At 40.4% G+C, this 24,279-nt stretch overlaps 2 protein-coding genes across 12 annotated transcripts; one reads left to right on the forward strand and one right to left on the reverse strand.

The window, feature by feature from the left end:
• Nucleotides 1-1,976: 1,976 nt before the first annotated feature.
• Nucleotides 1,977-13,359, reverse strand: hnrnpk (heterogeneous nuclear ribonucleoprotein K). 9 transcript variants are annotated; one of them, XM_072281597.1, is made up of 15 exons: nt 13,252-13,359; nt 10,538-10,655; nt 8,970-9,067; nt 8,780-8,836; nt 7,663-7,706; nt 6,688-6,760; nt 6,415-6,537; nt 6,073-6,201; nt 5,531-5,868; nt 4,975-5,026; nt 4,370-4,385; nt 4,225-4,292; nt 3,493-3,662; nt 2,816-2,889; nt 1,977-2,393 (listed from the first exon to the last, which is right to left on the reverse strand). In XM_072281597.1, exons 2-14 carry the CDS (start codon nt 10,608-10,610, stop codon nt 2,859-2,861), a joined length of 1,272 nt encoding a protein of 423 aa, XP_072137698.1. In that variant the 5' UTR covers nt 10,611-10,655; nt 13,252-13,359; the 3' UTR covers nt 1,977-2,393; nt 2,816-2,858. The 9 variants fall into 9 exon arrangements, with proteins under 9 accessions (XP_072137698.1, XP_072137696.1, XP_072137697.1 ...); XM_072281595.1 differs by lacking the exon at nt 13,252-13,359 and adding an exon at nt 12,551-12,569 and having other exon boundaries at nt 10,562-10,655; XM_072281596.1 differs by lacking the exon at nt 13,252-13,359 and adding an exon at nt 12,551-12,568 and having other exon boundaries at nt 6,415-6,528; nt 10,562-10,655.
• Nucleotides 12,116-19,265, forward strand: rmi1 (RMI1, RecQ mediated genome instability 1, homolog (S. cerevisiae)). 3 transcript variants are annotated; one of them, XM_072281587.1, is made up of 2 exons: nt 12,116-13,791; nt 17,184-19,265. In XM_072281587.1, exon 2 carries the CDS (start codon nt 17,229-17,231, stop codon nt 19,173-19,175), a length of 1,947 nt encoding a protein of 648 aa, XP_072137688.1. In that variant the 5' UTR covers nt 12,116-13,791; nt 17,184-17,228; the 3' UTR covers nt 19,176-19,265. The 3 variants fall into 3 exon arrangements, with proteins under 3 accessions (XP_072137688.1, XP_072137689.1, XP_072137690.1); XM_072281588.1 differs by having other exon boundaries at nt 12,116-13,521; XM_072281589.1 differs by lacking the exon at nt 12,116-13,791 and adding an exon at nt 16,744-16,760.
• The last annotated feature ends 5,014 nt before the right edge of the window (nt 19,266-24,279 follow it).

Genomic DNA, 24,279 nt, shown 5'->3' on the forward strand with positions numbered 1-24,279 from the left:
GCCAACTCACAGGTGAAGTGTCACCTCACCTGGAAGGACTGTCTGATGCCCTGAATGGTGGTAAGGGAAGATGGATAAGGGCATGTGTAGCACTTCTTCCGCTTACAAGGATAAATGCTAGAGGGAGATCGGTGGACGAATGGACAAGGGAGTCGTGTAGGGAGCAATCATTGTGGAAAGCTGGGGGCGGGGAAGATGTGCTTAGTGGTGGGATCCTGTTGGTGGCAGCAGAAGTTATGGAGAATATGTTGGACATGGAGGCTGGTGGGGTGGTAGGTGAAGAGAAGAGGATCCCTATTCCTAGTGGGGTAGCGGGAGTACAGGGTAAGAATTGAAATAAAGCTGGGACAATGTATCCAGAATAGAGATACACCAGGAATAGAATTTAGTAAAATCAGGAAGCATGGGACTGAAGTAAATAGAATGTGACAATGAGCACAGCATGCTTACCTACATCTGCAAGGCACTGAGTATAAAAAGTCATATTGCAGCTGTATAAAATTTTGGTCAGGCCACATTGAGTATTGTATGCAGTTTTAGTTACACAGGTTCTGGAATGTTGAAGGGTGGATAAGTATCATGACACTCTGGTTACTTAAATGGTACATAATTTGGCTTGAGCACAAACTGGCTACCTCAGATGGGTCAAACGTCTGGCTTGTACTGTACATTTTTATAGTTCCTATATGCTTGATAGCCATGTGGAGTGGTGATAAAAACACTACCAGTTTAAAATTCTCCCGTTCTACTAGATCTAGTTACTGGTAGTGGATGGCAACTGTAAGTTATTAACTGCAACATTACACCCAGGTAGTAATTTGACCTCTAAACTATTCAGCCCATTCCCTGTTCATTATGTAGCTTTAGCAATTTACTGGAGATTTAACATTTCCTTTGAAAAACAACTGGGTGTGGGAGGAAGGGTAAAAGAATGCTCAACTGTTCAAATTAGTCGCGCCTTTGTCACGTATCAAATCTACCAAAAAGACCACTGACCCAACAGGGGAACTCTTAGGTGGTGCTGAAAGGCCAAATTTGCATTCAATCAGTGCACATCTCCATAACTGCTTAGACTCTACCTTATGTATTCAGTAATTCTATTCTCTAGTCTATCTTTCCAAATCCATTATGCAACAGAGGACATGGTCTTCACAAATGCCCACTTAATTATTACTTTGGATAGCATGCTGGGTGAACAGCTACACTTAACAGACTCTTATTTAAAGATGCAGGCCTTTCCAGACCAATGAGCTGCACCACCCAGTAACACCAGCCTAATCACAGGACAAATTACAATAACCAATTTACCTACTCTAAGCAGGTCTTTGGACTGTGAGGAACAAAGCACTTGGGAAAACCCATGCACCCCTGGGGAATATGTTCTTAACAGACAGCACTGGAATTAAACTGCAAACTACAGAATGCCCTGAGCCATAATTGTGCTACACTAACCCCATATATGAAGAGGAATTTAACAGTAGCCACTAGTTAGGATAACTTAAATTGCAAACACACTATAGCTTGTGGTGATCGGCCAATGGAAAATTGTTGACATCTAGGCCATGAATTCTGCAGTAAGAGCTGCAACCCTATCAATCACAACAGGATCTTACCTTTTAATGTAAATAGTTTAGCTTGCTGCACTGCAACTTCACTGTAGCATTTAATTATAAAACAGATTAGTCCAAGTATGTTAATACTCATATTGAGACATTTTATAAACCATTGGTTATAGTGATTAAAAGGACCTCAATGGTGACACCAGGTTCTTGAGCAAGCTAGCATAACATTTAATAATGAATCATTAGTGGAAGACAAATCTTGTGAGCAGAAGCAATTTTATATCATTCCAATTAAAAACAGCTAAACAGAGACAGATGTTTGTCTAGTTTAATTACTAACCAGTCAACTTTTGCTGTCAGTTTCTCATCTGGCAAAAGTATAAGGAATCTATCCTCAAGCAAAATATACACGAGTTTAGTTTACCTAGTTTATTTTAAAAACCATAAAATGTTCCTTACAAAACAAGATTGCATTCTGCACATGTACTGAATGGATCTGGCACATTTAAACTACCAGTACTATTGTCCATAAACAGTGTACATCTTATGTTACCATAGATACAGGAAATACAATAAACCACTGAAACATTTAGAACAAAACAAAGCCCAGAATCCACTCCACTTTTGGAAAATTCGAACTGTCTAAGCTGTAAGGTTCACTAATTAAAACATTACAAATGATCAAAAGCTGAATATAATCATTGCTTCCAGTGTGATCTAAGTAAGCAGAGGAATGTTGGCTCTTCAAACAAAAGCAGTGACAAAAAAAGCAGCGATCCTTCAATCTTCTCCGCTTTGTTTTACAAGAACTGCCCAGAGTACTGCCTCACACTGTGAAAGAAAAGACAGAATTAAGACTTTGGAAGCCATTTACAAAGTCCCTCAGCTTACTTTGACCCACACTAACTTAAATGCAAAAGACAAGCCATCAGCCCTTGGTTTAAAGTTTACATCTCCTTACAATCTACTGGTGTAAGGAACTTCATGATAACAGGTCCATACTACACTCAAATTATACCTAATCCTGGCCAGAAAACACTATCTGACATTAAAAACAAACTGTGCTCTCACAGCATGCATTTAAAACAATTCACTAGTGCTGGGTCGAAATTTTGATATACTGAACTTCTAAAGGAAATATTTGCCTTCAGAGGTCAATAGCAATATTGCACACCCAATTGTTCACAAATTCAATTCCCCAAAATTGACCCTTTCCACCACCAAAACAAAAACGTTCCCGCTACCAAACTGACCTTTTCTCGTGTGGAGCTGCGGTATCTGAACGCACGGGTCAGCTTAAGGGCGCAAAGCGGCTGCTGTAGCTGCACTGGGGAGAAACCAGGTAAAAAAAAATAAACTAATTTGACCAAACATTTTTGTTTTCAATGAATGTTCGGATGCGAGTGCAGATCAATTCGACCCAGCACTAAAATTTCAGTTAACCAAAGCTTGTGTATATGAAAGGACAGCACAGCAAGATGAACAGAAAATGGTAGTTTGCTGTTGCAGAACTTTTGAGAATTAAACTTATTGGAACAAAAGTTCTTGAGAGATATGATCTGCGCTATATGGCAGACTGTGATTTGTTGTCAATCCAACTGTCCAAAACAACAAAATCACTAGTCTTCCACACAGAACCAGACCAAATTCCAAGTTGACTGATCTTCTATGCTTACATAGCACAGGCAATGAAATCTCATTGAACATTAACTAGTGATAGCAAATACAATGGGATTCACAAAAAGGCACTTTTACAATTAAACAGCAGATACCATTTGTGGAATTTGTTGCATTAATGCAGGTCAAATTTAACATTAAAAGCAGAACTAGGAAGGTTCAGAAATTTGAAAAGTGCACAAGTCAGAGTGCAGCATGTTAAGGGCAGAGCATATCATTACTGTTAAACAAACCATTCAATGTTATTAGTTACCTGTTTTGCAGCAAATATTGTGCATTCTGGATCTGGTCCTGTGTGCCTGTAATGGTGATTATGCGATCCTCAGAGCCTTCAAGTGGCTCATCAATCTTGATGGATGCTCCTGATTCATGACGAATCTGTTTAATTCTCTGACCTCCTTTGCCAATTATAGAACCAGCCAACTATTAAAAGTACAAATGAAATATTCATTATGCAATTTCAGGTCACAACTGTACATAACAGCTCAAAATTTAATTTGTTGCCATCACAATGTTGAGAAAAATCTCAGAAAACACCAAGTACTATCAAGATCCAGCATCAATATACAGACAATTTTGATCACTCATTGCAGTGGAACCAGAATCCATTGCTCTGAGTCATTAAGACTCACTACCATTGGATTTATTCATCCTCTGCAGGTACATACTACATTTTGAACAATGAACACCCCAGATTACCAATGATACTGAGCTAAAGATAAGAACATGCAGGGGCCACACAGACTATTTTTTTCTCTTCCAACCTCTCAGTTTATTATTAACCGAACACTATCAATTGGGTCAGGGGTAGGAGTGCACAAGAGTAATCTGTGGAATATGACCATTGCTACAATTATCTTACATATTTGAATGATGAACCAACTTTATCAAGGCTAATTTTGCCTTTTAGCCAAAATGGATTTCAAACCTCATGCACGCATTTTCAAGCAATGGAACAGTAGAAAGAAGATACAAACAATCTTACATCTTTGGGAATTGTGACTTGTGTAGTGATGATTGGCCCTCCCAAATCTCCATATCCGCCACGGCCACCTGAAGAAAGACAAAGGTCACCTAAATCTTGAACTCTCATTCAAAAAAAAAAAATCAAAAATTGAAATCAAACTTACCATATCCGGAACCACCCTGTGCAAGCCGGAGTGGGGGGGGGGGGGGGGGGGGGGGGGGAGAGGGGAGGAGAGAGAGAGAGAGAAAATAGAAAATTAAGGAATGTTAAGTTCTGAGATTTTACAAATAAGGCACTCAAAACGCATGACAAAATTTTGATTAATCAACAAAGGTGTCACTAAGCAAATAGGGATAACTTGTGAATGTGGAACTGAGCCACAAACTATGCAACATCTGCAATGCCCATCGCTAGAGGAACCCTGTACTGTTGCAGATCTTGCTGAATTCAACAAGGCACAAAAATGTGTCCAGTTCTGGCTGGGTCATGTACAGACTGTCCGTGGACACGGTAAGAAGATTAACCAACTGATTACTCTATCAAGAAGCCCGTTTAATAATTATGTACTTGTTAACTGGCAGTTTGGACAGCTCTTATGATGTTATTAAGTACATATACTATGAACCCAATTGGTGTTCCCATTTCCTTTGTTAAATCTGGTTCAAGACTACAGAAGAACCCTGTTTAAATAGTCATTTACATCTTCTGCCCAACTACAAAATGTCAAATGTTATAATTGTTGTAAAAATTGAGATATTTACAACTTACCATGCCATCATATCGGTCAGCCATTCTGTTCCTGCCATAGAGAGCAAGGTCACTACAATAAAATAGGAGCTACTTGTAAACACAGTAACTGCCCCAAATCCAGACTACTTTGGCAAGCCAGGATGGATGGTACAGTCTGGTGCTCAAGAAATCTTACATATAGATGTATTTAATTTACTTCAAGCTAAGTCCCTTTAAATTCTCTAGCAAATATTACTCAAAACGAGCTGTTAAGACAAAATTTACATCTTGACTGAACTAGACAACTACAGCATGCACAACAGTGCTCAAAGTTTCTACAGACCCTCCAATAGTTTGGTGGAGAACAGAATTAATTTCAGTCATACATTTCAACTAGCAAAAACCCAGTAATTTTAACTGATGCCAAGTATACATCCTGAAAACAATATTCATTCAATGTCACTCTGCTACTCTTCATGCATATGCTTCGCACTAAGTACCAACATCGCAAAATTTAAACCAATTACCTTTCACACTAGGCTTCATACCTTGACAACTCAATTCCTCAGGTCACTAGTTTTATTTAAAAACTTACCCTCTGGGTGGAGGTGGAGGTGGGAGAACACGGCCCCCACCTCTGCCACCTCTTCCTGTGCGTGGCATAGGTGGAGGTCCCCTACGGGTTGGTGGACTCATGTCATCATAAGCATCTCTTCTGGGTGGGGGCATGGGCCTACCACCCCTGTTTGGCATCCCCAAGGGACCCCTACGCTCATATCCAGGTGAAGGGGGGTGGGGTCCACCCCTACCACGCATTTGAAAAGGCATTGGACGCCTTCCTCTGTCATCAAACATCATTGTAAAGCCACCATAATCATAGGTTTCGTCATAGAAATTTGGATCATATGGCTGAGCACGTCCTTTGACAGGAGACTTAAAATTAAAAAGAAATTACTGTGAATCACATGTAAAGCTTTAAAATATTTCATTAGTCATGTTGCTAATAAAATTCCAAGTAACATTTTAAACATTCAAGAAGTCACGTTCCCTTGCTGCAACCAAAAAGAACAAGCGGTTAACCAAGTCATTAAATTTAAACATTGCCCTGCAGCAAATGCAAAATGGAATAGCACCCACCTCTGCCAATAAGCCCAGTATAATCTTGATGCATTCAACCACTCTATCAGGCTTTCCACCAAGGAGAACTACTCTATCAGTTGAATGAGGACAACATTCCTGAAACAGTTTAATTGTTGTCTGTGTGCTCTGAAATGAAGGAAATTTTCAATATAAAGATTAGTTTAAAAAAAAGACTGGTTACCAATGACCATTAATTTAAATACTTACAATAGCAATTACTGAAGTTGGAGAAACAAAAACATCCTAGCTGTTCTTCACAAACTGTGGATATCAGTCATGGCCCTTCACCCTGAAAATCTACTTTCAGAGTAATAAAAACTAGTGTTAAATGCAACTTACTTCTCTTAGTTCCTTTATCTTTACTCCTTTGACACCAATAATGCTTCCAGCTTGGCTTTGATGAACCAACATCCTCAGTTCACAGTCAAAGTCTTTTCCTTTATAGTGCTGGTACTGTAAGGTCAAAAGTTTGACAACAGAGCATAAAATTCTTGATCTAGTGTAAAATCAACTGTATTAAAATTAAAACACATGGCTCATCTAGCTTAAGGAGCAAAACAAAGCCATGTCCATTTAAACGGGCCGATGCTTTTGTTGATGAACACAACTCACCTCTTCCAAAGTTGGGATGATCTTCGATAATATGTCACCAATTGTCTCAATATCTGCATTTATACTCAATATGCTGCCAATTATTTTTTGAAACCATTAACGATTTAAGGAGGAAGGAAAATAAACAAGTGAGTAAGCCATTCAAAGCACATGGAAACAACAATTTTAACAATTACTTAAAAATTTATTTTATAGAATATTTAGTAAACCCCATTATAAATATTTACTAATAAACATGCAATAATTAACTAATTAACATTTCAAATTAAATCTTTGTAAAAAAATGGGTAATTGGAAGGGCTCAGATTAAGTGGGCAAGAAAAACGACGAATAGCTGAGAGCAGAAAGTGGAAAATTCATTTTCCCCACCACCAGTAATTTGAGAAACCCCTGGAAATATTAGCAATTTTGGCACACCTTCTCATAGGCAAAAGCAGAAGAGGTATGTGAGTATCATGGAGAACAGTATTAAAAAAGGTATTTGACAGAAATTTGGAGAAAAGTTAAGAAACTAGTCGTGGAAACAGCACTACTATGCCCCTGTAAGAAATTAATACAAAACAAAAGACAAAACAATGAGACAGAACAAATGAAAGTTGGGAGTGGGTGACAGAAGTTAGCTTGGAAAACTATGAGAGGTAATGGGTGTGGGGTGGGGTGGAAGGGAGGGAGCAAGGTGGGCCACAAGGACAGTGCAAGATAGGCAGATTTAACAAATGATTAACAATGCAGCAAAAATGCAACACTTGAAGCTGTGCTCCTTCCATTAAAATGAATTAGTGGATTGCTCTGGGTGGGCAACTCACGTAATAAAGACCAGCCACAAAAGACTTAATGGGGAAAATAGACAGAAAAATAACTTGAACAGTACACTTTTCTATAAGGGGCTACTAATTAATAACAACAAATTCAGGTTATAAAAGATACAATTCCTTGTTCTAATCAGGCAGTGAGTCATAAACTGTTGGGACATACCGCTCGGGGCCACTGCTGTCTGGGACTGATACACTGGCATTGTACTGCATTGGTCACAAAGGCGTTCGTGGTTGTTGGCATTGGGCAAGGGCATTCAGTGACGTTCAGGTATTGGTGCCCATTTGGCATTTGAGCACATTATGGGCATAGCCAACCAGGGTATTCAGATGGGTGTTCAAGGGACAGATGGGTCAACGTCATGATGGGCAACGCAGGGAACAAGTCGATCCAGTACAAGGGCAACGGAGATAAATGGCCAAAAAAACAAGGAGAGGGAAGAGGGGGGAAAAGGAGTAAATTTTAATTGAATAATATTATAAAATCTATTCTCATCACTCTATATATAATTAAATATATATATATATCCTTTGTACAGATTTCTGAAGACTCTACACAACAACGGAAGCACTTCATAACTGCACTTAAAAAGTTAACAATATTCCTCATAAATATGGGAAATAACTATATTGAGTAATCAATTCAACAAGACTTTAACATTAAACCTAGCGTCTAATGGGCATCTATTTACTCTAGTTACTCAAATTCTGTTTAGCTTCATTTTTACAAAACATTGCCTCCCATTATCTATGGAAACAGTTAACACTGTTCTATACCCAATTTCATATCAAGCATTCTTCTTTACATAAAGCAGTCTTTGTCCTTCACGTACATCTGAATAGCTGTTGAAGCAAGAACAGATGGACATCTTTAAAAAAAATTAAGTTCTGACTCTGGGATACTCCGGGTTACACCAACCACCTGCAATGTTTCTCCATTTAATATTTTAGTGCATAAAATTAGGAAATGCTACAATTAAGGAATACTACACAATTATGGACACCTTACAAAACACTCATCTATGATAAAATTTAAAACTGCACCCTAATTTAAAAATGTTCATATATCCTCAATCAGCCCAGACATTGTTAAGAAAACTGTATGGTTCACACGCAATATTACAAATGGCTTTCATAAACCTCCCAGAACATTAACAACTCATTTTAAAATATGTCCAAAATTTATTTGGCTATCTAGCAGCATATTTATGACTTATAACTTGTAGACTTCCACATAATGTATCTAAAAACAATAGCCTATACTATAGATATATACTCACGTCTGTGCGCAATGACTTGATATTTTTGCCACCTTTCCCAATCACAGCTCCAGCATTCTTTTAAAAACAAAAATTATAATAGCATCAGCAAATATGGGCACCAACGTACTGTTCTAGTAGGAACATCATTAAGCCTACTATAAACAGAAAGATTAAAAGTACTAGTGATGGGGAAAAAAGCTCATCTTACCTTGCTCTGCAAGAGAAGTCGAAGTTCCACACATTGGTCATTATTCCGAGACCTCTTAAAAGCTTGCTCTCCATCATGGTCCTCAGCAGGACGCTTGCCTGAAAGTTGTGTGTGTTTTTTTAAAAATATCAAGCTTTACTGATTTTTCTGGCACTTAACTTCTTTAGTTTCTGAATTAACTTTCCTAGTTAACAGTTGGCAATTCATTTAATCACCAGTCTTATCAGCACCACAACTGAAATCTTCAGTAACTAAGCCATGTTACTTACCTTTCATACAAATAAAATTAATCCAAGTAATCTCTAAACAACAAGTTTCAATTTACAACCAAATCGCATAACTATAAAGTTGTACAAAGTGGTGACTTAAGTTCTTTACTTTGAACTCTAGGTAACAAAGCACCTATGCAATAAAAGTTAGGGCACAAAAGACAGGATCAGCATCTGTGCAGAGTAGAAAAATCAGCAAGTTTGAACTGCTCTACAGAAGCTATTAATTCAGATTCTGAAAATTGTACCCTCTTGAAATTTACATCACTTTACACCCAACTACAATATTTAATTCTCAGAAAAAAATATCAGAAAGGATATACAACTTCTTACACAAGAACAGAGACCAAGCCTTCTGATATGAACCATACACTTATTCGAAAATCTGCTAGATCCTAATTAGTTCAAAAAATTTTCTCCCTGGTAGAGTTGGCAGGTGTAGAAAATGTCGAGGTGGGAGGTAAAAAAACAACAGCACAGCCAAGGGATTTTTAAACAATGACTAGTAAACACGTGGCTTTGTTGAACCACTAACCAATTCGAGTATAAACGGGCAAGCAGAAATACAGGAGTTTTGATAAACTGAAAACTGGGTTGTTGGCACCGGTGTACAAGGACAAGCACAAAGGATTTAATGGCTGAGGTACAAATCTCAGGTGGAAGGAACTCAGTGATCACATGCGTGTGGGTAACAGCAGAATTTTAAGATGTATTCCAGGTCATATATATTAGACAAAAACTATAATCACAGAAAAATATGCTTGGATAAGGGATGGAAAAATGACTAAGGATGAATAATGCAGATCACTCAGATGTTACTTGCAAATTGGCCCTGAATGAAGCAGAAACTTCACTGGAGAATACAAGGGCAATTATAGGATGCATGTGAGACATTCAAGCACCCCAAAGACAGGATGAAGTTGTTATTAATGGGATGGGGAAGTCAACTGTCCAAAATCAGAATGAGATGCAAGGAAAGTTTTGTGATCACAGGGAAAACAACTTGTTACCAATACGGCAGCTTCTACTTCATCCATTATAAGCTACCCAAATTCCTCTTACACTGGAGCATGGTGATGCCATTCCTAGCCTCGGCTTTCAGTTAGGTTTTCATTTTAAGAATGGTCTGTAAAACACTGATTAAACTGTACATTTCATCAATCCATTAAAACATACAACATTAAGCACACAATATACAGGACTGATAGAAAACGCAAGCAATATTCAAATGCTAGTTTTTAAATCAGCCCTTAGATCAATAGCTATATAATAAAAAAATGGAAGAAAAGCAAAACATACAAGAACCAGGGCTAAGACTACTACCGTTGGTCTCTGGGCTGTTATACTTGATATCTTGCTGATCAGTCTCCATTTTAACTGGCAAGAAATGTGATGAATATGCAAGAATGCAGCTAGCCTGTAAGACAAGATGTTTTCCTTCAAGTTATTTTGTAAAACCACAATCCTCATATCAACACCCCTTCACCATTAAGCTTTAAAATACCACAATTTTATAAAAACTTCATGGATGGTCCCAAGCCCAGCTGTGAAAGGGGAGTTGGGCATGGGACTAGAAATCCCGTACCATAAAAACCCGCAGGCAAAGAAACGCCAACAGAAGCTTCAAAGACCTTATCTCTGGGAGAGGAAGGATCATCAAAAAGGGGGCTGCATCCAGGGACAATTTGAAAGACTAGCCCATGATAGACAACTCCAGTGAGCAGCTGTCAGTGGCCTACACCCCAGTGGGGTTGATGGTCTCTACTAAGCAATCTAAAAACTGCTTTTCCCAAAGTAGCAAACCCATGGAATTCTATGCCCTGGGAAGCAATAGAGGTATTTAAGATATTTTGCAGAACTGAGGAATTACGGAAAGATTTGTAGCGCCGAATCCAGTCAAATCAGTCATGACCTTATTGAAAAGAGCAGCAGGCTCAACAGGCCACATGGTCAATTTCCGCTCATTTCTTATGCTTTTTTAAATACATCAAATTGCTCAAAATTTTAGATTCAATTCAAAGAATGCTACAACCACCATGTGGAAAATAATTCTAAACATGCATTCAGAAAAGATGGCTAAATTCTTGAATTGAATGTATTAATGCGAAGACAAATCAGCTAACCCGACTACCTAATGTAGTATCTGCTGTTCAAACATACTATTTGTGGAACAGATTAAACACTCAAATAAGTAGCTGAACATAATAATATCCGCCTGATGCACAAAATAGCTGAGCAGCTTTACCAAGTTCATTTTTTTTTCACTACTGTGAATATTATCCAAAAAGAGAGGGCTGACAAATTAAAATATGCTCAGAATTACATGTCACTGTTACAAGGGACACTACAAAAATAAATTCACTACCAAATATTGGATACCGAACAATCCATAAAGCCACTTGGATTATGAGTGTGATTACAATGAATTTTTTAATTTATATGAAATCTAGTTTGCATTAAGGCACCCCCACTGTCATTTTAGTTATTTTCAGCTAATTTGCTAATCGGGATGACAAGTAAGGACACTGCTCCACACCAAAAAAAATCTACTTGAGCTGGAAACCTCTCAAACTAATGAAGAAATGCGTCACTATAAATTTGAGCACTGCAATCCCATTTAACAATAGGCAATGAAACCAGCGCATGATGCAAGTATATCCTTCCAATGTAAAGGTCGTTTGGGCTCTTTCGTTGACGACCTGATAGGACATATTGCCCTAACACTGAGGTTAATCTTTTAGAACAAGGCCGTGGACTAAAGCTTGACATACAGCGTCAATAAGAACATTAGGAGGACAGTCACTGACGTCATATGCCCAAATTATTCTCTATATTAGCGCTGTAACATCCATACAACCCTTAATCCTTCCCGAGCTGTCACGCATTTGTTTTAATGTCTGCACGGAATCCACTAGTGATATGAAACTTCTGCTAATGTACATAGGCCATCAATACGTTACTATTGCAATACCAAGGTAGAAAATGAAGATTAAAAAGACTACGGGATGCTTTGATATACTGCATGTTGAAATTTCCGAAAATCTGAAGGAGCACGTGCGCAAAACAAAACGCGACGGAGGCGCGGGTGACGGGTTAAATCAGGCCACTCCGAAGGGCAAGCGGCGTTATCTCAGAACCTGAAATACACTAGGGCCGTCGTTAGAGGCAAGCGACGAACGATCCTTCCGAGGGTGGGTTTTACCAAATGGACACGGGAGAAACAACTCTACACCTCGCTGAAGATTGCCGTGGGTCACGATGAAAACACACGCGCCATCTCCGGCCGCACCAGCCTCAACGTGTGTAACGTACCATCTTAAAATGGCGGCGACTATGAGACAGCGAAATGTGCCGAGCGAGGGATCACTTCCGGCCCGTAAAACTACCGCCACCTCGCCGTCAACCCACAGCCCAAACCAACCCTCTCCCCCCTGCCCCGGTCCCCTACAACCGCCCAACACCCCGAAGCGGCGAGGCTGCCAAACTCTCCGACCACCCGAACAAGCGCCGCTTCTCAAAATGGCGGCCAGGCACTCACACCAGGAGGCTGGCAATCGATTGCCTTTGCCTTGCCCCAGGAGGGCCGATAAACACGCCTGTCGCCATTTACCCCGTGACTTGACAAAGAGGAAGAGTCTAGCAACGATGACGACGACAGGAGTTTTTTTTAAACCGAGGCCGTAGTCACCAGCCGCTCCAGGCCCGCAGTCCGGGGGACTCTATTGTTTCAAAAGGCTTAGAGTGGGGATTGGACAATTTCAAATTGGTCTTTTTTTAATCCGCACTTCCACCTTTCAAGATGTAGCGCAAGAGCTCGCTAAAACTAAAATGTCTGCCACACCGCCCCCAACTTCTGCATTACCGCTGAAGCGCGTGCCGTTCAGCAGAACTTGGCATAAAATCGCTTTAAATTATAGCGCTGCTTATTTCGTTGAAAGCTTTAAAACGGATCTGTGAGGGGAAACAGCGGCGAACGATTAGAGTGCAGTACGCGGATCGGTGCCCTTACTTACCAAAGCTAAACGCTGCGAAAGGAATCCGAGCTCAGCTTTAAACACAAGCGAAGCAAAATGGATCGCTTCGGTGTGGTGGCGAGCGTTTTACCCAGAAGCCCCGGCAGTCGCGCACTGATTGGTCCGGATACAAAGCTTTTTCTTAAACCGATGACGTAACTCGGGACATGGCTCGTTGTTATTCGTTTAGGCGCACGTCAATCAAAACCGTCATCGAGCCCGCACTCTCGTCTCTCTCCCTTTATGAAGTTATTATATAAAATACATGATGTGCGTGCTTTCTTCTATAATTCTTTACATCGTTTACTTCTAAAAAATGCTTATAACTACGGTCGTGTTAATAATTGTCTGATGTAAATTCTGTTTCGCATATTTTTGGGAAAGAGCGTACCGTGAAAGAGCTCACGGATGGTAAAGAAAGTAAAGCATCGCGATATTTGGCGGTGCCGCGCGTTTGGCGCGCAATTCGGGGCGTTGCGGTGTGATGGCGGGCGGTTAGTGCAGCCGGAGTGGGAAGCGGAGGACGTATTGTGGGCATTGGTTGGTAGCAACCTTTGTATCTGCTTTTTGCTGGTCATTATAGGAAATATCGCGCTAATGATTTTATCTAAAGGCCCTTAATAAGTAACTTTGTTCCCATAGACTACATCACTGCTTTGGTTTAAATACAATAGCAATATTTCAAACTCAGCCTGTTAAGGTTTGGTATATTTTTTGTGCCCTGTGTCTTCAGCTGCTCCTGATTTTTAACGTTTCCGTATGAAGCAATATAAAAAATAACTTTTGGAAAGCAAACGGCAACGGGACGGAGTCAGTGGAGAGAGAAATTATTACATAAACAAAGTGTCAGGTCTTTGACCTTCTACCAGAACCATCGACCTGAAACTTTCCTACTCCAGAGACAATGTGACAGACCCGATGGTTTCCAGCGTATTTTGTCTTTATTGATACTGGAATGTTGAGTTAATGTTTATAATTGTGCACTAGATGAAATAATGAATTTTCTTCAAAACAAGAGGGAAATGTATTGAAATGTCACTTGTCTGTAGCTAGAAAACATGATAATAATCAAATGGCAATATTAGTTATGGGGAAAGCTTTTGAGGGTCTTGCAGTACATATGGTTTGCATTGAATGCATCAGGGTAATCTAGGGCTAATCTTTGCATTTATTAAATCCACTGTATAGAAAGTTAATAAAAGATATTGAGGGTATGGTAGATCAATATAGAAACAACATCTTCGTGATGTGTTGGTAAGACCAACTAAAAGTCAGCTGTATTAGTATTACATTGGAGTAAAGAGAATTATAGAGGCATGAGGGAGGGGCTGGTTGAAGTTGTTTGCAAAGGGATGATGGCAGAATAGCAATGGCTGGTGTTTCTGGAAGCAGTTTGGAAGGCGTGAAATAGATACATCCCAAAACAGAAGTAGTCCTGCTGAAGGTTCTTGGCCTGAAACATTGACTGCTCTTTTCCATAGATGCTACCTGGCCTTCTGAGTTCCTCCAGCATTTTGTGTGTGTTGCTTGAAGTATTCTAAAGGCAGGATGTGGCTGACAAGGGAAGTCAAAGACAACATAAAAGCAAAAGAGAGAATATATGATTGAGCAAAAATTAATGGGATATTAGGGGATTAAAATGTTTTTAGACACCAACAGAAGGCAACTAAAAGAGCCATAAGGAGGGAGAAGATGAAAGATAAAGGCAAGCTAGCCAATAATATCAAAAACGATACCAAATATATGAAGAGTCAAAAAAAAAAGGTGACATATAAAGTGGCTGGAGAGGTAGCAACGGGGAAAAGGAAATGGAGGACGAACTGAATAAGTACTTTGCATCATTCTGCACGGTGGAAGACACTAGCAGTATACCGGAAGTTCAAGAGTGTCAGGGCAGAAGTGAGTGCAGTAGCTCTTGCTGTGGAATGGGTGCTTGGGAGGCCTGAAGGTAGATAAGTGACCTGGACCAGATGGACTACACCACAGGGTTCTGAACAAGGCAGCTGAAGAGATTGTGGAGGCATTAATAATGATCTTCCAAGAATCACTAGATTCTGGTACAGTCTTGAGGACTGGAAAATTGCAAATATCACTCCACTTTTAAGGAAGGGAGGGAGGCTGAAGAGAAGAAATTATAGGCCAGTTAGCCTGACCTCAGTGGTTGAAAAGATGTTGGAATCAATTGTTAAGTGTGAGGTCTTGGGGTACTTGGAGGCTCATGATAAAATGGGCCAAAGCCAGCATTGTTTCTTTGAGGGACTTAGTCCTTGTGTGGACTTCCCTAAAGGTTAACTTGCAAATTGAGTTGATGGTCAGGAAGGAAATATTAGCATTCATTTCAAGAGGACTAGAATGTAAAAGCAAGGATGTAGTGCTGAGGGTTTATAATGCATTGGCAAGCTTTCACTTGGAGTATCATGAGCAGTTTTGAGCCCTTTATCTAAGAAAGGATGTGCTGACACGGGAGAGGGTTCACAGGAGAATGATTCCTGGAATGAAAGGGTTATCGTATGATGAGTGTTTGATGTTTTTGCGTCTGTACTCACTGGAATTTAGAAGAAGGAGTACCTCATTGAAATCTAGCGATTGTTGAAAGGTCTAGATGTGGAGAGGATGTTTCCTATAGTGGGGGAATCTAGGACCAGATGGTATAGCCTCAAAATAGAGGGACATCCATTTAGAACGGAGAAGAGGAGGAATTTCTTTAGACAGATGGTGGTGAATCTGCACTTCATTGCCACAAGTGGCTTGGGGGCCAGGTTATTAGGTGTATTTAAAGTGGAAGTTGATAAGCTCTTGATTAGCAAAGGTGTGAAAGGTTATGGGGGGGAAGGCAGGAGAATGGGGTTGAAAGGGAAAGTGGATCAGCCATGATGAAATAGCAGAGCAGACGCAATGAGCCGAATGGCCTAATTCTGCTCTTATGTCATTTGATGGTATTAAATGTAACGTTAAATTGATAGCTTTTCTGCACTGAATGTCAAAAAGGTTCTGTAAATAAACTGCCACTTTAGTGATGTTTATTTTTGTCCTGGCAATCACTAATCTACAAAGAAAATACATACACAGGTGATAACTGCGATCTGCTTCATGAGGATAACTTGATTCTTCCCATAAATCCAGTTATCAAATGTGTTTGGAGTGAAGAGGGAGAGGATGTCATATTATGGCAATAAATTAATAAGAATATGAGAATAAGTTAAATATTCTAGCAGACACCAGGATGTTCCATTGCGCGACTCGAAAATGTTAATAGTGATCAGCGCACTAACAATTACCCCACCTGTGGCAAAAGTCACCAAATGTTTTAGGAGAAATTGTAAACGAAATACAACTGAACAAAACAAAGGAAACTGCCAAGGATGGTGATAGAAATAATAACTTAAATTAACCAAAATGTCATAAACTTGGAAACAGTACAAAGATTGTGATGTTAATTGGAGATATTTAAGGAATTTAAATCTCTGCTGTATTTGTATAGCCAAAGTGAGGCCATCAGTATGGTGCTGGTGAGTAAGTATCTATTATAAGTTATACTTTCTTTAGGTGGGTGGGAGAAGAATTGGGAATACATCTGTGGGCATATAAGAGAGTAGGCTGTAGGGAAGTTGATACAGGAATGGGATTGCGCTGCAATATGGAATGGACTAAAATAGCTACCTTCTATATAACAAGAATACAATAAAAAGTTGGTATTTATTTAGTGTTTATTTTTAATTTCAGTGCTCCAAAACAATTTATAAAATACTTTTGAAATGCAATCTCTAATTCATTTTGAAAATATTTCCACTTTGAACTGTCAAATGTTAATTTGTGTAATGTGCAACGTAATGAACATCAGTTTCAGAAACCACACTATATTGGTGACCCATTAAGCTATTAAAATGCAGCTACTAGTAGTAATATCAGTAAAGTTTTTTGTGATTCTTCAGGTCTCGTGGATTTTAAGAACATGAAGTTCAGGATAGAAAATTGAAATGATTTCCGCAAGAGTAGAAACATGGCTGGAAGCAACATGGCATGTCAAAGTTCCTTCACATTGGCTTCAAGCATGCTTAGATTGGATTCAACAAGAGAACCAAGGTACTAATTTAACACAGGCTGTTATCAATAAACAAGTATTTGAGCAATGGCTTCTTACTGACCTCAGGGATCTGGACTACCAAATTTTGCCAGATGGAATCTCAGAAATGCATAAAAGTGAGCTCAGTGGATTTTACTGTTTGCAAGTTGATTCATTGGTTGATGTCAGTCAACCTGCATACAGCCAGCTGCAAAAAGTTAGGGGTAAGGACATCACTAATGAACAAGTAACTTCAACAGAAATATCTCAGAGATCTTGGGAAGCCAAACCAACTCGAATGTTAATGTTGCAATTAACTGATGGAGTCCAGGAGCTCCAAGCAATGGAATACCAACCTGTAACTGCTCTTCATTGCAACCTATCACCGGGCACAAAAATCTTGTTGCTGGGTAATATTGCTTGCCGATTAGGAGTCCTGCTGCTGAAACCTGAAAATGTGAGGGTCCTTGGGGGTGAAGTGGAGACCCTTGTGGAAGAAAATTCCCAAGAGAGAATACTTGCAAGGTTAATTGGAGAATCAGATGATGCTGCTGTAGCAAGAATGAATAGTAATGATCAACCTATTGTTGAAAGGACTAATGGGATGCCACTACTGCTGGAACCTTCCGATGATGAGCTATTAGCTGGCTTTGATGATGATGATCTGTTTTTGGACCCCAATTTGGATTCTGAAAGTGGATATGGTAGTAAGACAGGCAATTTGAGCAGTGTCTCAGATAGTATACATCACCCAATCAGTGCTCTGGATGATCAAGGGCAACACAGGGAGTGCCAGTCATCACAAATGTCCAGAGAATTTCGAAGTGAAGATTTACAAGACAACGTTGATGAAGATTTTGATGAGTTTCCCTTGGATGAACTTGATGATGATTTGTTTACTGCGGAAATGGAGCCAACTGGAGAAATAAATAAATCCCCTAAATCTCACATATTGTTAGCAGGGGAATTGCAGAGAAGTAATAAAAGATGCATTGAATTTGTGGGAGAAAATAGCAAATCTAGCCTATGTCAAGAGCCAAGTGTAAAAGCTGTTGATATTTGTTCTAACCAGAGGTTACAAAGCCATCTTAAACATTTTACAAGCAGTAGATATACTGATAATGCAGAGGAGTGTTCCATGCTAGGTAATTTAAATACTCAAAATTCACACTGTTTACTAAGAAAATCGGGCATTAACTCTGTGGATAGAAATATAAATATTGCCACTATGGAACAAGAATATAAACAGCATGTGGTATGTGACCTCCCTGACAAGAGACTATTTCATGTCACTAATTCTGAAAATGTATATGTTACATCTGAATTAATTAGAAAATCTTCCAGCAGTGGAGATAGTAGTAAACAAACTTGTGAGCAGGTAGGCAACTCAAAAGGAACAAGATATCACAGTGGTTCAATAGAATTGAAATCTCCACCATTTACATATCTAAAAATTCTTTTGGATAAGAAGCCTGATGTAAAAACTGTGGTACAAATCAAAGGCTTCATTGTTACATTACTTGACAAACTTACAAGTAATAATGGTCTTTGGAGCATCAGAGCTAAAATATCAGATGGTACTGCCTACATGGATGTGGAACTTGAGGATGACATTTTAAGAAATCTAATTGGTTTCTCAGTAGATGAAATGAGAGTCTCAATAAAATGCCCCAACAAACAGAAAGAAGTGACTGCAGGGTTGCAGAAATGCCAACAGGAGTTGGTGGACCTTTGTTGTCTGATGACCATTGAATTTAATCCAATTCTTACTGCTGCTAGAATTGTGACTCTCCATGAAGTAAGTGTAGATGATCTACAAGCATTGAAACATCGTGTACACAAAGAAAAGATTGTTAGATAGTTAACTAACTGGTGATATTGCCATATGTTCTCTCATGACGTGTTTAATCAAATGAAAATTAAATGTTTTTGTTATTTGTGAAACTTACTATAAGGAATAAACTTTTCTAAAAATTATTTCAAACTTCTTCAGTTTTAAACTTCTAGCAGAATGAATTATCTTTGTGTTTATTTGTAGTTTTTTGCCAAATGTAAGAAGACTAAAGTAATAGAAATTTTCAAATAATAGAAAGAAAATTCTGTTTGTTTTTGTCGTAGAGTAATAAAGCCGGGAAACAGGCTCTTTGGCCTACCTGATCCATGGTGACCACAGCTTCCTCCCTGGTAGTCCAAGTGGCCTGCATTCTGCCCGTAACCCTACAAGCCCCTCCTTCTCCATATACATATACAAATGCCTCTTAAGTGTTGTAATTGTATCTGCTCAACCACTTCCTTTGGCATCTCATTTTGGTACTGTCTATCCTCTGTGTAAAGATGTTACCTCTCAGGTTTCTTAAATCTTTCCCTTCTTGTTCCACTTAGTTTAGGATTTAGAACTATGAAAATGGACAAGGGAGAGCCAGTGGATGTAGTGTACCTGGACTTTCAGAAAGCCTTTGATAAGGTCCCACGTAGGAGATTAGTGGGCAAAATTAGAGCACATGGTATTGGGGGTAGTGTACTGACATGGATAGAAAATTGGTTGGCGGACAGGAAACAGAATAGGGATTAACGGGCCCCTTTCAGAATGGCAGGGGGTGACTAGTGGGGTACCGCAAGGCTCGGTGCTGGGACCGCAGCTATTTACAATATACATTAATAATTTAGATGAAGGGATTAAAAGTAACATTAGCAAATTTACAGATGACACAAAGCTGGGTGGCAGTGTGAAATGTGCGGAGGGTGTTGAGATAATGCAGGATGACTTGGACAGGTTGGGTGAGTGGGCAGATGCAGTTTAGTGTGGATAAATGTGAGGTTATCCACTTTGGTGGCAAGAACAGGAAGGCAGATTACTAATTGAATGGTGTCAAGTTAGGAAAAGGGGAAGTACAACGAGATCTAGGTGTACATCAGTCACTGAAAGCAAGCATGCAGGTAAAGCAGACATTGAAGAAAGCTAATGACATGTTGGTCTTCATAACAAGGGGAATTGAGTATAGGAGCAAAGAGGTCCTTCTGCAGTTGTACAGGGCCCTGGTGAGACCACACCTGGAGTATTGTGTACAGTTTTGCTCTCCAAATTTGAGGAAGGACATTCTTGCTATTGAGGGAGTGCAGCGTAGGTTCACGAGGTTAATTCCCGGGATGGCGGGACTGTCATATGTTGAAAGATTGGAGCGACTGGGCTTGTATACACTGGAATTTAGAAGGATGAGAGGGGATCTGATTGAAACATATAAGATTATTAAGGGATTGGACACGCTAGAGGCAGGAAACATGTTCCTGATGTTGGGGGAGTCCAGAGCCAGAGGCTGCAATTTGAGAATAAGGGGTAGGCCATTTAGAACGGAGTTGAGGAAACACTTTTTCACCCAGGGAGTTGTGGATCCGTGGAATGCTCTGCCTTAGATGGCAGTGGAGGCCAATTCTCTGGATGCTTTCAAGAAAGAGTTACGATAGAGCTCTTAAAGATAGCGGAGTCAAGGGATATGGGGAGAAAGCAAGAACGGGGTACTGATTGTGGATGATCAGCCATGATCACAGTGAATGGCAGTGCTGGTTTGAAAGGCCGAATGGCCTACTCCTGCACCTGTTGTCTATTGATTTCCCCGATTCTGGTGGAAAGAATATGACCACCTTATTGATATTCCTTATGATTACATAAACTTCTTAATGAGATCAACCCTCATTCTGCACGCCAGGAACTAAAGATCTAGTGTGGCCAACCTCCCCCTACAACTCAGACCCTCTAGTCCAGGGCACCATCCTCGTAAATCCCTTTTGCACCCTCTCCAGCTTGACAATGTCTTTACTATTAATAGGGTGACCAAAACTGTACACAATCCCCAAGTGTGTCCTCACCAAAGGCTTTATAGCTGCAACAAAAGATCTCAGTCTTGAACTTGATGCCTTGACTGATGAAGGCCAGCATACTAAATAATTTCTGACCTCTTCTGTGGCCACATTCAGTGAACTATATACTTGTACTACCAGGTACCTCTGTTCCATTACACTTGACACTGCCCTGCCATTTAATCAGATGCCACTTTATTAGTTATACCTACTTGTTAATTCAATTATCTAATCAGACAATCACGTGGCATCAACTCAATGCATATAAACATGCAGACATGGTTAAGAAGTTCAAATACCAGTCCAAATATTAGAATAGGGAAGAAGCGTGATCCAAGTGACTGACCATGGAAAGATTATTGGCGCTAGACGTGGTGGCTTGAGTATCTCAGAATCTGCTGATCTGGAATTTTCACGCACAATAGTCTCTTAGGAATTTACAGAAAAGGGTGTGAAAAACTATGCAGGAGGGGCAGGATATTGTTTTAGACATAATCGAGTGGGAGGGATTAAAGTGGGGGAGGGGTGGTGTTTCTAGTCAGGGAAACTAGCATGGTAGTGCTCAGATTGAAGAGCTCAGTCTGCTGGTAGTATATAATGCACGTTGGACTCCATGAGGAAGAGCATCATTATTCTCACCTACGGCTAGAAGGGCAAAAGAGGTGACATCAGAGATTGGAGGCCCATTTCCCTGATGAATGTAGCTATAAGATCATGTCCAAAGCCATTGCCAGAAGGGTCGAGTCTGTTCTGGGAGAGGTGATCCACCCAGATCAAACCTGTGCTGTATCTGGTAGGAAGATCTTTGGCAGCCTCGTGCTGCTAGGGGACACCATCTCCTAAATGCAGGACAGGGGGGTGGATGCTTGCCTGGTCAGCTTGGACCCAGCAGAATTCTTTGTCAGGGTATCACACATGTATATGATGGTTGTGCTCTCCAAAATGGGCTTTTGGGAAGATGCTGGTGTCTGATTTAGAAGGGCTAAGGTGAGCCATTAAAATTGGCTGCAGCAGACAGGGAAGGCAAAACAGGAATTGGGATTATAGGGAGGGCACTCCCTATCGATTACCGGGAAGAGCCTGGTCATCAGGTGTGATGTGCTCTCAGGACTGCTGTATGCGGTGCATCTTTAGCCCCCGCTCCTCTGGATTGGGAATCGCCTGAGCTGTCTTTAGGTTCATCTGGGGATCCAAGATGGAGCAGTTAGAGGGGCCACAATGCACAAGTCCCTGGAAAATGGGCAAAAACATACCCAATGTTGGCCTCACCCTGATAACTACCCCGCTGTGTGCCTGTATCAGGCTGTGCATACAGCCTAAATACTTGAGCTCCAAGTACCACTATGTTCCAAGGTTCTATCTGTCCCCGGTGCTGTAAAGGATGGGTCTGGCCCCATTGCTGTGCAATGTCCCAGTCAGCTGGACAATGCTGCACTACCTGTCTTTTATTGAAGAGACCAAGACCTTTGACTAAAAGTCCATCAGGCAGTGATCAGCAAGGAACATCCTGCCAACACTACAGGAGTAGGACTTGATAAACATAGTGGGTGGTTTCTTGAGCAGAGTGTCCAGACCATCTGGCAGAATGCCTCATTGCCAGGCCACACCAACAAGCACCAAGACCTTTCCTGGCTGGCAGTGAGAGGGGTTCTCCCAGTCATATCGTTCCCGCATATCTGGAGCAACATTCCCATAACGTACTGCCCGCAGGATGACTATGGTGGGGAAGGGACAGTCGCTCACCTCTGTAGACTGGATTTACGAAGAAGGTATGGTGAAAGGTGAAAGGGCCTGTGTCGCAGTTTATCCAGAGCAGCTGTGTGAAAGAGATTTACGGGTTGTTTTCATGGACACACAGAGAGACAAAACATAAAGTGTTGCTGGTTGATCATCAATTCGGTGAAGGACGCTCTTTGGTTTGCCCAAAACTTGTTGGTCTGCCAGCACGTTGAGACATCCGTGGAGAAATGCTTCGGACTGGCACATTCTAGGCTGCAGGTATACATATTGGGGTATGCATTGCACTTGGTTCAACCACTACAAGGCTTCGGTGGAGAAGGATCACGGTCCTACTGGAGAGGGAGAGACCGGGTTGGGGGAGGAAACCTAATCATTATTGTAGCAGTGTACCACTGCAGAGTGCCACTCAAGTGGCAGCACTACGTTCGTGTACATTGCCTATAGAAAGTACTCAACCCCCCCCCCCCGGAAGTTTTCATGTTTATTGTTTAACAATATTGAATCACAGTGGATTTAATTTGGCTTTTTTAACACTGATCAACAGAAAAAGGCTCTTGTGTCAAAGTGAAAATAGATCTCTATAAAGTGATATAAATTAATTACAAATATAAAACACAAAATAATTGATTGCAGGAGTATTCACCCCTTTCAAGTCAGTATTTAGTAGATGCGCCTTTGGCAGCAACTTCAGCCTTGAGTCCGTGTGGATAGGTCTCTATTAGCTTTGTACATCTGGACACTGCAATTTTTCCCCTGTTGTTCTTTACAAAACTGCTCAAGCTCTGTCAGATTGCATGGAGATAGTGAGTGAACAGCCCTTTTCAAGTCCAGCCACAAATTTTCAATTGGATTGAGGTCTGGACTCTGACTTGGCCACTCCAGGACATTAACTTTGTTGTTTTTAAGCCATTCCTGTGTAGGTTTGGCTTTATGCTTGGGGTCATTGTCTTGCTGGAAAACAAATCTTCTCTCAAGTTGCAGTTGCCTTGCAGACTGCATCAGATTTTCCTCCAGGATTTCCCTGTATTTTGTGCATTTATTTTACCCTCTACCTTCAGAAGCCTTCCAGGGCCTGCTGCAGTGAAGCATCCCCACAGCATGATGCAGCCACCACCATGCTTCAAGGTAGGGATGATGTAATTTTGATGATGTGTGGTGTTTGGCATAGCATTTAGTCCGATGGCCAAAAAAGCTCAATTTTGTTTTCATCAGACCATAGAACCTTCTTCCAGCTGACTTCAAAGTCTCCCATATGCCTTCTGGCCTCTGTCACTAATCCCCTTCTTCACGGTCATTCAGTTTTTGAGGTCAGCCTGCTCTAAGCAGATTTAAGCCATATTCTTTCCATTTCTTGATGATTGACTTAACTG

The sequence above is a fragment of the Mobula birostris genome, chromosome 17 (assembly GCF_030028105.1).
Source record: "Mobula birostris isolate sMobBir1 chromosome 17, sMobBir1.hap1, whole genome shotgun sequence".
Classification (NCBI taxonomy): domain Eukaryota; kingdom Metazoa; phylum Chordata; class Chondrichthyes; order Myliobatiformes; family Myliobatidae; genus Mobula; species Mobula birostris.

Coding starts and splice junctions, on each gene's coding strand:
- hnrnpk (XM_072281591.1), bottom strand. Junction 5,027..5,530: donor CCTCCACCTCCACCCAGAGG/GTAAGTTTTTAA, acceptor ATTTTATTGTAG/TGACCTTGCTCTCTATGGCA. Junction 3,663..4,224: donor AAGTCACAATTCCCAAAGAT/GTAAGATTGTTT, acceptor TACTTTTAATAG/TTGGCTGGTTCTATAATTGG.
- rmi1 (XM_072281587.1), top strand. CDS start 17,229: ATGATTTCCGCAAGAGTAGAAACATGGCTGGAAGCAACATGGCATGTC.